We start from the raw sequence: 12625 nt of genomic DNA, 5'->3' as shown, positions 1-12625 counted from the left end.
GATTTTGGAAATTTGATGGCAGCAATCTTGATCATTTGTTACATTACATAATGAAACGTGTCCAATTTCAACAAATGGCTAGAAATTTTACTTTGACCTTATTAAATCTTCAAACCTACAAGCAATGAAGAATGCATCGAATATAAAATGAGTAAAAAGAAATATGGTAAAATCCTCAAATGCAGAATGTGGTAAAACCCTCAAATACAGAATGTGGTAAAACCCTCAAATACAGAATATGGAAACAAAAGATAAACAACAAGAAAACTATGTTGCTGAAATGTGCCCCTCTCAAACTTGAGAATGTGCCTTTTCCTCCACGGTCACTCTGCTATTTTTAATTTCTAGCTGCAGCACTGATTACTATAGGGTGTCAGCCATATAGTGGTGGGGCCCTAAAAATGTCGAAGCTTGTCCTTAATATCTATAAGAATAAAAAAAAACCCAAATTTTCACATTTATTATTAATATAAAACATCCAACAATAACAATATCACCATTTGAGCTTATCAAATGAAAAATACATTATATCTATATAAAAAAAGAAGATTGTATAAAATCACAATAAAAATCAAACCAATGTAGCAACAAAAAATCTATCATTTTGAAATACAACAATGATGATACATGTTATCACAGAAAGTTCTCTCTTAATTGGAAAAAACAATTATCTTTATCATAGATTAACTACCTTTACATTTTGTAAGGATAAGAATCAAAATCTATTTTGTTTTAGGTTTCTATAAATCAATAACAGAAACCAAAAATCGTTACAGTGATGCCCTTGTCTGTTTGTTATGACAATATACATGTGTATGATGTGCATGTTCACAAGTTCATGGACAGATCAGGATGAATATATGTACCATTTTTGTAGGAGGAGATTCATTGCAATTCAGAGAGTATAAAAGACACTAGAATGACACTGACAAAAGCCTACATAACATCAACTTTTTATGGGCATTAAACTTTTTCAATAACAAATTGAAAAAAATCAGCTACTCAATTGCACTAAAAACCAAAATAAGGAACAGGGCAGAACAACTCCTTAATTAAGACTTCTTCAAATCCTTCCAAAACCATAATTTCTACCATTCAGGTTTACTAAAATTTAGGATTTGAATATTCTTAAAGAGTTTTGATTATCTCCCTTTTGCTACATGCATAACCTTGAATATAATTATGATTAAAAATATTGTCGTATTAAAGGGTTACAATAAGTAGAGATAATGAATGAGTATGACTTGTATAATGGCAAGGCTGACCTAAAATCTGATAGCTTCTTCAGAAGACTTATATGAGAATACATCAAGAGGATCCAAATATTCCCCAAAATACTGGGAAGATACATCACGGTCTGGACCTGTTTTCTTGGGCAATAACTTCTCTAATCTCTTCTCTCTTTTCATTAAGTTAATCTGTAACTGAGTTGGTTCTCTCCTGTAATTTAATGGTATATTTATATTTCTTGTTTATCTAAATGTTATACAAAGCTACATATTGTACTTTTATTAATTTAACTTAAAAACCAGAGGAAACAAATGATAAACTGTTATCACAGAGATGATCTCGCCTGTTCGATATTACCAACATAATGGTGTGTTTGTTAAATAATATTTTTTGTGTTGCTTTCATATTTTGTATAATAATATGAAATTACAAAATTATCATTTTTGTGTTACTACTACAAAATGCACTAGGCAACAGATGGATGAACACTCAACTAAACTTTTCCGTCACAAAAAACCTTGCCATCTCATGTGGCAGGGTATAAAAAGTAGTCATATAATTACAACATACTTGATGACTAAATTAGTAAATGTATATAATAGTATGAAATAGGAAAGGAGTGAGAAATTTGAATATCTGACAAATAAAAGATGTGATTATGAATGGCAAAAATGTGAGCAGCTGGAGATTAATTGTTTTTTTATTGCATCACATTAATATAGTAGGGATTTAAGTAAGGATAGAATTCAAATAAAAATGCCTACATGAACTATGAGAAACAATGTTAAACTTTTAACATTTAAATTTCAACAAACGAAGGCTACAGAGATATATGCATAAAAGGGGTTCATGTTTAAATGAACTTGCTAGAAACTTTAACGTTAAGTTCGTGGTCGCTGTTGCTGCTGTCACCGGAAAAGCAAAACCTCGCAGGAGAGTCAAAAATTAGAATCATTGTAATATTTAACCAATAATTATCTAAATTCACATTTCTTTCTTGTGAATGACTTGTAGTACGCTGCGTTCAAATATGATAAAAATATCAACAATGCAATGTTTTATACTAGGTAAAAAATTTACTTTTTTCCTTTAATTATCAGGGAACATCATAAACAGTATACATAGTTGCTAATTAAAATACTAACTGTTGATTTGGTACAGGGTTTTTGTATGCTACAGACTTGGCTGTTGTCAGTTGTCGTTCCACAGAAGCTGGAGGATGTAATCTGTCCCATTCTATTTTCTTATGTTGTTTATAGCACACATCACATGGTTTCTCTCTTGAAACTGATACAGAAAATATGATTATCTAATACAATAACAGTAAGTTATCAATTCTTAGCCGGATGTTCAAATTCTTTTATCAGACACCAAAAAATACAGCAAGCTATAATTTCTTGGTTTGTTTATGTCCTGAAATATATTAAGTTCATGCTTTAGTTAACAGGGAGGGTGCTATATCATTTTAGTACCCCAAAATTTACCCTATTCCATCAGATATTTTGAGTTTATTAGTAAGAAATGTAGTTTGTACTTTGAACTCTTTACAACTTCTTTCCTATACAGGTCAAATACCCCAAAACTTTACTACAGATAATATTTAAAACATATATTTCTAGTAAGAAAAATATTATACATTTTTATCTTCTTACAATATCATATTTTCAAGAGTTTCGAAGTATTTTACAGTTTTCAAGGAGATGTAACCCCCTCTAATCGTTAGCTATCAGAAACTTCCGTAATGCATTATACACTGTGACACAATTTTGCAAAAGAAATTTGGTCAAAATTTCACCAAACAAAATTATTTTGTAGGAATAAACAGCAATTTTTGTTATACCTGCTTTTTCCATCAGCAGCGGATGTCCAGCCTTTTTAGCAGCATCCAATGGAGTATCCCCTCTGATGTTCTGTATGTCTATCTCACCTCCATGAAATAGGTAACAACTAAAACACTCAGGTTTACCACTTTCACAGGCATAATGCCCTGGTGTGTTCCCAAAATCTGTAAACACATATAACAAGAACAATTCTCACATACATTTTATACTATGGTATGCAAGATTCAAATTTTCAGATGAATGTAGTAAAATGTTATTAACTATCTGCAGTTTACTTTTATAGCGCTACAATAAATCATTTATAAGTTTGTAAGTAAGTAAAATGTACATCAAGTACTATTATACGTAAAAAATCAATAGTAACAGAGTAATAGAAGAAAAATTTAATGGGGACAGCATAAAAAGCTTAAGAATTTACAGAACATAACAATCAAAAGAAACATGACATAATTTGAATAAAGAAAAGACTTGCAATCAAGAATTTATACACATACAACCATATATAGTATGGAACATAAATCAGGCTTTATATATAAAATTATTTGATCTAATATTGTAAATTCAATAACTTTTATGTACTTAAATATGTAGCTACTCCAGCAAAGATTTATGTAGAGAGAATTTGATAATGTGACAATTTTCATTGAACAATTTAAGAATGTTCGTCAAATGCAAGGAAGGGCTCAGTATTAGCCATTTTAAATTAAAAACCTACATTTCCTTTGTTCATTTTTTTTCAAAATAATTCATGAATACACATAGATGCACAACAATTTAAAATTTTGTGTGAAACAGCTAGTTTCTTTGTTTTTGCATGTAATCATAATAACTCAGCAGTCAAAGCGCAGTAACTCAGCAAGTTAATTTATTTGGATCCAGTTTTCCCCTTTACTCTCAATAGGTATTTTTGACAGAAATATCAGAAAAAAAAATGTCATTGAATGTTGTACTTTTTTTCTGTTGTAGTACTAAATATGTGTGAAATTTGTGTTGTAATGATAGCTATAAAAAGCTTTAATTATGCAAGAGTAATCAAGGGAACCAAGGCTATAGCGGTAATCAAAAGAATGTAATCCAGGGACAAAGACCAGACATGGAAAACCGACATACATAACAAAGAGCATAAACTAAAATCATACATACAAAAGTAACGAAAGCAAATGAACTACCCAGACTAAAAACTGGGAGCATGGACCAGGTGTACTGGTAGGGTAAGCGTCCTCTGTTTTTCTAGAAACACTTGCCAAGTTGCTCATAAAAAGTCAAGTCCAGGATAGACAAAAGAGGAAAGGAAAACTATGACACATTGAACAAATCAGTTTTCATGGTGCAGGTGGATACACCATAACGATCCACGAGTTCATGATGACGACCATAAAATTTTTGCAGTGATGACTTCAATCTTGTAGCAACATAACCCTGCTCCAGAAGCCTATTTGTTAAAATTCTAGCGCAATACAATGCAAGACATGCATCTGACTTGTTTTCCCAATAATTAAATTTTTATTATGAAGTTTTCTATATTACTGAATTTCAAATAAGAATTTCACAAAAAAGTTTAATAGTCTGACATGACAAAATTGCAGATAATAATTTCTGAGCATACGATATTGCTCAGTTTTACATTTTCCTTAATTGACAATATATTAGCTATCATAAATTTCATTTATTACTAGTATATAACAGCTAATAATAATCATGGAAACTGACAATACCTTGTTTTCTCTTTAACTGAGCCGCATTAGGAGTCAGAACATTACTGCAAGAAAGTACAATAGAACACTTCTAAAGGAAAATTTACAGGAAACTATTGATGCTATTGGGTTTATGCAGAACAAATTCCAATAACACACTGGTTTTATTAAGTTCAATAAATGGAAAGCACCTGAATTTAATGAAAAGTCAAAAAAAATTTTCTATCTTCTGAATAAATTCCTTAACACTTCTAATTGATTAGTACTTACGATCTTGCTGATTTGGATTAGCCCCTTTTTCAAATAACCAATGTTCTGCATCTAATGCACCAAACTGAGCTGCCTTTAAATAAAATTGTACATTAAGAATATTACTTGATACATGTAAATTTATAAAGAGTTTGCAACTTAATATAAAAAATAACAATATACAGCTACCATAAAGCATGCATTCTATGTGCGTTTTCTGATTTCAAGGCATGCATTCTATGCCCATTTCCTTAATTCAAATCTACAATGTAACTACAATTTTAAATATACTGTGAGCAAGCTCACAAAAAGAATCTTCTACTTCAAGTGGACATAATTGTGTTAATCCCTTAGTTGGATAATTTCTCCATGTAGTGCCTGACGTTAACTATCTTCAGTTGCATATGTACATGTATGCGCATGTACTTATGAACTACAACTTTCCTATTCTTCCTATAAAATTTTATTATGATCCATTGAGTGGGTTAGGAGGTGTTGTACATATGAGTTTCAGGGGCGGATCCAAGATTTGAGTTTAGGAGGGGGAGGGAGGCATTAGTTTAATTAAATGCCATGCAAAGCAAGGCAAAAAATATTATGGGGTGAAATTTTTTTTCTTACCGATTTAGGGGGGGGGGCATATGCCTGGCATGTCAGTCCTTGGATCCGTGCCTGAGTTTTTCACATATAGAACTCTTTCATTGTGAATGTTGGATTATCTCCCTTTGCAATGTCTTTCTTTAAATGCTTAATGCACATCTACATATGATGCCTAAACTTTCTATTAAATTACCCCAAAATCCACTCTACTTGATATATCAAATGCTTATCAATCTACTTAAATGATTTATAAACTACAATCAATAAATCACTCTTCAAAATGTGAATCTTGCTGAATCAATGAAAAAAACATTTTTTTAAGTAGTTACATAAGTTCCTTAGCTATAAATTTAGAAATACATACAACATGTGCTAAACTTTTTCCATCAGACTGTGTAGCTTCCAAAGGAGTCCCTTGCTTTATTAGGAACCTAAGACAGTCCACTTTATTGTGTTTGGATGCATGATGTGCAGGTAGGTAGCCATTATTGTCTGCTATTGTGATATCACAATCTCTCTGTACCAACAGTATCACAGAATCCAAGGCTAACAGTTAATACATGTATGACATGTTAAAAAAATAACAGAGAAATTCATATTGTAACATGTATATTTAAAGTAACCAAATCTTAATAAATAAATATCCCTGCTTTTAATGTCACATTTACGAAGTTTTAAAAAAAATGTGTATAAACCACAGTACAACACAGTGTATAAATTTTTAAATACAAAGTCTTAAAGCCATGCAGTTCTACACTTTCATATTAATATCTCTAAAATCATATAATGTACAACCAGCAAGCTATCTATCATAGTAAACTTACTAATATATGTATCATTAGCCATTCATTTGACTAAACTGATGTACCAGTGCAAAGATAATGGCCCAAGTTTACATGCATGTAAGTACGGTGAATACCAGCTAGGGTATAGATAACAATTTCATATCTGTATTAATCAAGCATCTATAAAAGTCAATAAGGACAGAGCATCAGTAACGTCCCATTCATATAAATACTCTGAAGCATGAATGGCTCAAAATCGTTCTTTCAAATATGTCGTATTTCAGAAATAACATGCAGTTGGGAATTGATTGTTTGAACTTTTAGTGCAGACATTAGATGTCTCATATATTCCTGTTGGTTGAGACATCAGCAGTATAACAACACTGAGGTGTATTATCAACAAAGTCAAATGTTATATAAACATCACACTATTAGTAATATATAATAGTGATATTATATTGGTCTATCACAGAAAATGATTAAAAAAAGTAGCTAAAAACAATGTCATTTACCTTGTCAAAAAGTTCAATTGTTCTTACATTTTTATTTTGTGATATCATTTCTATCCCAGATAATTATGTCATACATTGTACTTACAAAATAAAAAAAAAACATAATATGACAGCAGACTGTTGAACTCTGATAACTTGGAGCAATATTAGTTTTTCCACACTTAAGCATACAGAATTATAGTTAATTATGGACAAAACTGGTTTTGGAACAATAAAGCACAAAATTTGAAATTCAATTAAAGGTGAAAAAATTCTGCTTTCGGGCCATTCAGGGTGCTAATTAAAGAGCTTTATCAAGGCTCAATTATCTCAAAATAAAGTTTGGTGACCTTTGTTTTACATAAAAATACTATTAAAAAGTGAAGGCTGTGATTTTCATAAGGAACAAATTTTTTTTTTAAATTGTTAAAATCAAATAAAATAAAAAAAAGTTGATTCTTTGGGGACTGTCCATATGGGCCCCTTATAACTAAAACTAAAAAAACTTTATGAGATATCTTAAAACTGATTGAAAAACACAAGCAGGGATTTTCTTGAGGAATCTATTAAAAAATATTTCAAAATCGGACGAGAAGTAAACAAGAGGCTCACAAGAGCCTGAATCGCTCACCTGTTCAGATTTGAAAGTATTGCCTTATTCAACTCTTTATATCATTATGTATCAATAATCAAAATAATGGTGAACTACATACAGATTCAGCAACTTTGGTTTCCTGGATAACAGGAACAACTGGAAAAGTTGCCAAAAGTGTATTTTCAGGGGATACAACTCTATGAAAAACTAGAAATACTGAGAGCAAGTTCACAATGAGAAAACTCCCTGCTTCAAATGGACTTAAAATGTAAAACACTTATTGAATTATCTTCTTTTGGCATCATCAAACAACAATTTTATTTCTTCATGCACATCTACATATGATACCCAACCTTCCTATAAAATTATATCAAAATTCCTTGAGAGGTTTGGAAGGAGTAGTACTTACGAGGTTTAAAGATGTAAAACCAGTAATATGGATTATCTCACTCTCCTTTAACTAATGCAAACAAACCTTTTAGCAACAAATTGTGTTGAAAATGTAAAAATAAATGGAAAATTGAAAAAGGAGGTAATTCACCTTTGAAAAAACAAACATGCGTAATTTTGTTATTTGTTAACACACTTGGGTCTAACCAAATTTGGGCATGTTCAATTAACAGTATTTGTCAAATTAATTGAACAGTAAAAATTCAACACTGATTGGCTGTCCATAAAATGAAGATACATATACGTCCATTTTCTACTTGTCAATCATCATCAATTGCTCCTCTGTGATTAATTACCTGTCATAAAACTTTCCCTCACCTGTATAGACAGCAATAAATACCATTTGTTAGATTTATGGCTCTTCTAATCAAAGAAATGAGAAATTTTAATGCATGAATTCGGAAGATTTAGAGAGTCAGTGGAAATAAAAAACTGAAATACTTAATTTTATTTTTTCTTCCAAATCTGCAAAATTGGGTCGGAGGATCTGTAAACCAACACTTTAAAAACAAATGGCCTTGTATAAGAAAAGACGTAAGCCACAGTACAATTAACACAACATGTACTAAAACAGATAGCATCTCTGTAAATTTCCAAAACAGTTTTTCATTGAATACTGCAAAAGTGATAGATTATTACCTCCATGTTGTGCAGCATAATGTACTGGAGTTTTATCTAGGTGACATCTACAGTCTAAATCTACTCTCTGATCAAACAGATACTGTAGAATCTTCTTATGATTTCTCATGGCTGCATAATGAGCTGTCTGTCGTCCTCGTCTGTCTTCAGACACTAAACTAGCTCCTACATATTACATTGATATACGTTGTGTATGCCGTAAAAAAATCAAAAGACTTTCATTTTCCTGACACATAGTAAAGAAATGTCAATTTTCTATCTGTTAACCAATGGAATTAAAACAAGCTTATCTGAGTTCATACATAATTGAAAGTTATAAGACCATAAAATACCTTCATTTTTTCCTTTTTCAGAAGACAAATTAAACACACCATTCATATTTTTTTATCTTTTATTCCAGTTGTTTTATCTTGCATGTACTTTCATTATGTTTATTACAAACCAAGAAATTAACAATGAGATCTTTGTGTAATATAGGTAAATAAAGTTATCACAAAAGTATTGTACATACATATATGCAAAGCACAATACTTTTAAAACAGCACAAATAGAAAATACAATTGTGTACTAAAATTAGTTTTTGTCTGACACTATAAGACCATACGGCATACCTCTATCTTGTAAAATTTTAATACATCCTAGTTCTCCATTAAGAGCAGCTACATGAGCAGGGGTTAATCCATCTCTGTCCCGAATATTGACCTCTGCCGTGTAATCAAGGATCAGTTTAAGGCAATCTTTATATCCTCCTACAACAACATCATGGATTGCAGTTCTGCCATTTATACTCTTCTCTAGTGGATTTGCACCAGCCTGAGAGTAAAACACAATTCTGTTAATTTAGATATACATGTATAATTTAAGGATATTGCATTTCTAACAAGAATGCAACAGATATTGTTATGATTGGTATTAAAGCCCTGTCCACTTTTCACAATAATAAAAACATCCAAATAATTTCTGAATTTATAGGTTCTAATAATGTCCAAACTGAATAGCATATACATTGCACTAGTTTACTGTTGTACTATTTGGTACTTTGGTACCTATCCAACTGTATGTGTTAATTACATTTGATACACAAGTCAGTCTATGTTGTATCTTGAGGTATTCCATGAAGAGAATAGGGAATCTTATAGTGTGTTTGTTCGATGCTTCATGCACCTATCCACAATCAGGAATGTATCTTTGTTTCTTAAATCAACTTTTTTATTTTGAAGGAGTTCCATCATTCTGTTTCCATGGATTTTATTATTTTTGTTGTCTGAGCCTTAAAATCAGAGCTTACTTAAATGTGTGCATGGTTACTCTTGTTGAAGACCTTTTGGTGATCTCTGTATTTACTATTATACCATGTAAGGTTATACCATGGTACATTAGTTGCATTTCACCATATCTAATCCTTTTTCCATAGCTTTTAAGTATACAAGCTATATATAAATAATTGTATCTCATAGTATACTGTGGAAGTGGTATGTTGTACAATATATGGCAGCTAGTGAAACCAATGAAAAATTATACATAAATAGAATTAAAACGGGCAATATTTTGAACATTGATAGAATGTATTTTCAAAAATAATCAAAACTAAAATTTTCATCTAATCAAACTTCATACATTTACATTGTGGTAATGGTATCTATATAAACCTTATTACCTTTAAGTATTTTTCTACTTCAGCAAGTTGTCCGTAAGTACAAGCTAAACTTAGTTGTGATTTCCCCATTACATTTGGTCTATCATCATCATGGTTGAGTCCACCTTCCTTACCTGAAAAGTTTAAGTAAATACAATGCAACTTAATAAAAGCATACCAAGTACATTTGTACATGTATACATGTACATGAAATGAAAGAAGCTTATACCAGCTTCTGTAACTTTATATATATTAATCATATATGTTGTCTTTTAATGAGCATGTAGAGGGAAATGAAACATTGAGATACACTCCTGATTGGAGCTAAATTGTATAGAAAGAAGTGAAAATACACATACATGTACTAATGTTAGTCAACATATGCATGTACTTTCTATTAATTATTTGAATGATTGCTCCCTGAATTAAAAATGTGTGTGGTTCCAGTCACCTCATAGAAAAAAAAACTGAATGAAGACATAAGCAAAAAAATTGCTGTCTGACCCTAAAAGGCCTATGTTATATTTTGGTAACAGAGGCTATCAAAAATCCTCACAGTAATTTTGTGCAGGATCCTCTCAGTGGCCATGTCTTACATGGATCAAAAATCCATACAATAATTTTGTGCAGGATACCCTTAAGAATAATGTTATAGAATACAGAATTCTATTCAGTATTTAATGAGTAGACGATTGTGTTTTAATGTTAACAACATCAACAATGACAGATCTGCCAAGTGACGGTCTGTAGTCAGCTGAGCTAGACAGTAGTGGTCTCCACTCTTGTAAAAATACTTCACTGAAACAAACTACATTTGTTAGTTAATTATATACATATAGATGATACTTCCTGACGATTTATACAAAATTTGATGATTTGCTTAAACATTAAGTGTTCTATGTTGACCTGTAAAGTCATTGTGTCTTTACGGATGACAAAAACATTTTTTTTTATAAAAATGAAGGTTCATCAATCAAAAGTTTGTTTTTCTGAAATTCATAATATAAAACAAGCTATGAAAACTTGATTGGAAAAAAATCATATGTGACAATAGAATCCTTAGATGCATATCAAAGGTAGGCAGCATTGTAAATTAAAAAAATCTGCAAGATGGCAGAAAAGCAGTTTCCAGAAAGCGAAATTTCTCACATACTAGGATTACATCATATTGCTTGGAAATTCATTGCAGCAATCACAACCAAGCTCAATGTTTTCTAGACCCAGTGTATAAACAGAATAACATGTATCTCCTGGCCAAATATTAAAATGAAGTACTTTATGTGAGAACAAGTACCACCCTATTTTCTCAGGAGATAAAAAAAGGAGAAAATGGTCATGGATTGGATATATATATATATAGATACATTCCACCTCCATCAATGGGATAGCAAGATAATGGACTACAACTGGAAGTAAAAAGGAAGAGACATAAACCAAAGGAGACACAGAGAAGATCAGATGATTAAGGTATGAAAGAAAAGGATTGGAAATGGGACAGGTCCAACTCTGGTCTAACCAACACACTGTCACAGGGATCTCTGATGATGGTCTTCTAAGCAAATTATATCAGTGTGAAGAAGATAAGGTAAGTAAGATTCAACCAGACCAAGCATCTCAAGTGATTTTCCTACTCTAATTTTAGGACCAAATTTGGGCCCCATTTGCTGCACATTTCCGAATTCTTAACTGCAACTTGATATATAAATTAGATATTTGTAAGGTGTACAGAAGCTCTCTCCACTCTACTGCATCAAATGTGTGGTCTTTGCGGACTTCAATACAATGGAAAATGTAATGGTCATCATCACGGATTTTAATTAGAAATTATTATTTAAAATACTGCAAATAATTCTTGCTCTCATCTATATAGAAAATATTCCACATTCACAATTTCCATGCCCTTTTTCCAAATTGTAATGACCCCAAACACCTTCTCCTAAACACTGGGAAAACCACTGAGCTCTAAGAATATTGCCCTGTCATATGTTTTAGTATGTCATCGTTGTGTTATCGATTTATGGAACTAAGCACATGAAAGTAAAACTTCTCTTGGCGTTTTAAATATAAAGTCTTATAACTGTAACACTATTGTATTAAGCATGGAAGTCTTAACTGCGCGGGCACCCCGTCAAGCTTTGTTCGTGTTATGCTTTTCTCTACATTTTGTGAGTGTTAAATCAAATCTCGCCGATATCGGTTTGTAAATGAAAAATCGATTAAAAAGTTTTTTTTTCTTATTCAGACCGAAAAAAATGTCATCTCAATACAAACCATTTACCGTACTTACTATTTTTGTACGTGCTAAAAGTAAAAGCACTTGTTTTCGACGCCATATTGTTTACATCCCTAAGGAGACCGATTTATGGCAACAGTCATTTCAATAAAAACATTAATATTCCACCTATATTAATATTC

The 12625-nt window shown here is 31.3% G+C and overlaps 1 protein-coding gene across 1 annotated transcript; it reads right to left on the bottom strand.

Moving 5' to 3' along the window:
• Window positions 1-446: 446 nt before the first annotated feature.
• On the bottom strand, window positions 447-12614 carry LOC148609045 (uncharacterized). The gene is made up of 9 exons (XM_088541032.1): window positions 12498-12614; window positions 10232-10344; window positions 9186-9387; window positions 8575-8739; window positions 5979-6160; window positions 5036-5108; window positions 3071-3235; window positions 2376-2517; window positions 447-1440 (listed from the first exon to the last, which is right to left on the bottom strand). Exons 1-9 carry the CDS (start codon window positions 12541-12543, stop codon window positions 1266-1268), a joined length of 1263 nt encoding a protein of 420 aa, XP_088397158.1. The 5' UTR covers window positions 12544-12614; the 3' UTR covers window positions 447-1265.
• Between the last annotated feature and the right edge of the window lie 11 nt (window positions 12615-12625).

This window comes from Perna viridis, chromosome 8 (genome assembly GCF_037379345.1).
Source record: "Perna viridis isolate PV_CMFRI_1.1 ecotype Kerala chromosome 8, ASM3737934v1, whole genome shotgun sequence".
NCBI lineage: Eukaryota > Metazoa > Mollusca > Bivalvia > Mytilida > Mytilidae > Perna > Perna viridis.
The sequence above is the reverse complement of the archived record's forward strand: the minus strand, read 5'-3'. Positions and strand labels throughout refer to the sequence as shown.

Excerpts from the sequence above, each read along its gene's own strand:
- LOC148609045 (XM_088541032.1), bottom strand. The coding sequence starts at position 12,543 with ATGGCGTCGAAAACAAGTGCTTTTACTTTTAGCACGTACAAAAATA. Across the intron at positions 9,388-10,231 it reads AAGTAGAAAAATACTTAAAG|GCTGGTGCAAATCCACTAGA; the intron begins GTAATAAGGTTT and ends TTTTACTCTCAG. Across the intron at positions 6,161-8,574 it reads TTATGCTGCACAACATGGAG|CCTTGGATTCTGTGATACTG; the intron begins GTAATAATCTAT and ends ATTAACTGTTAG.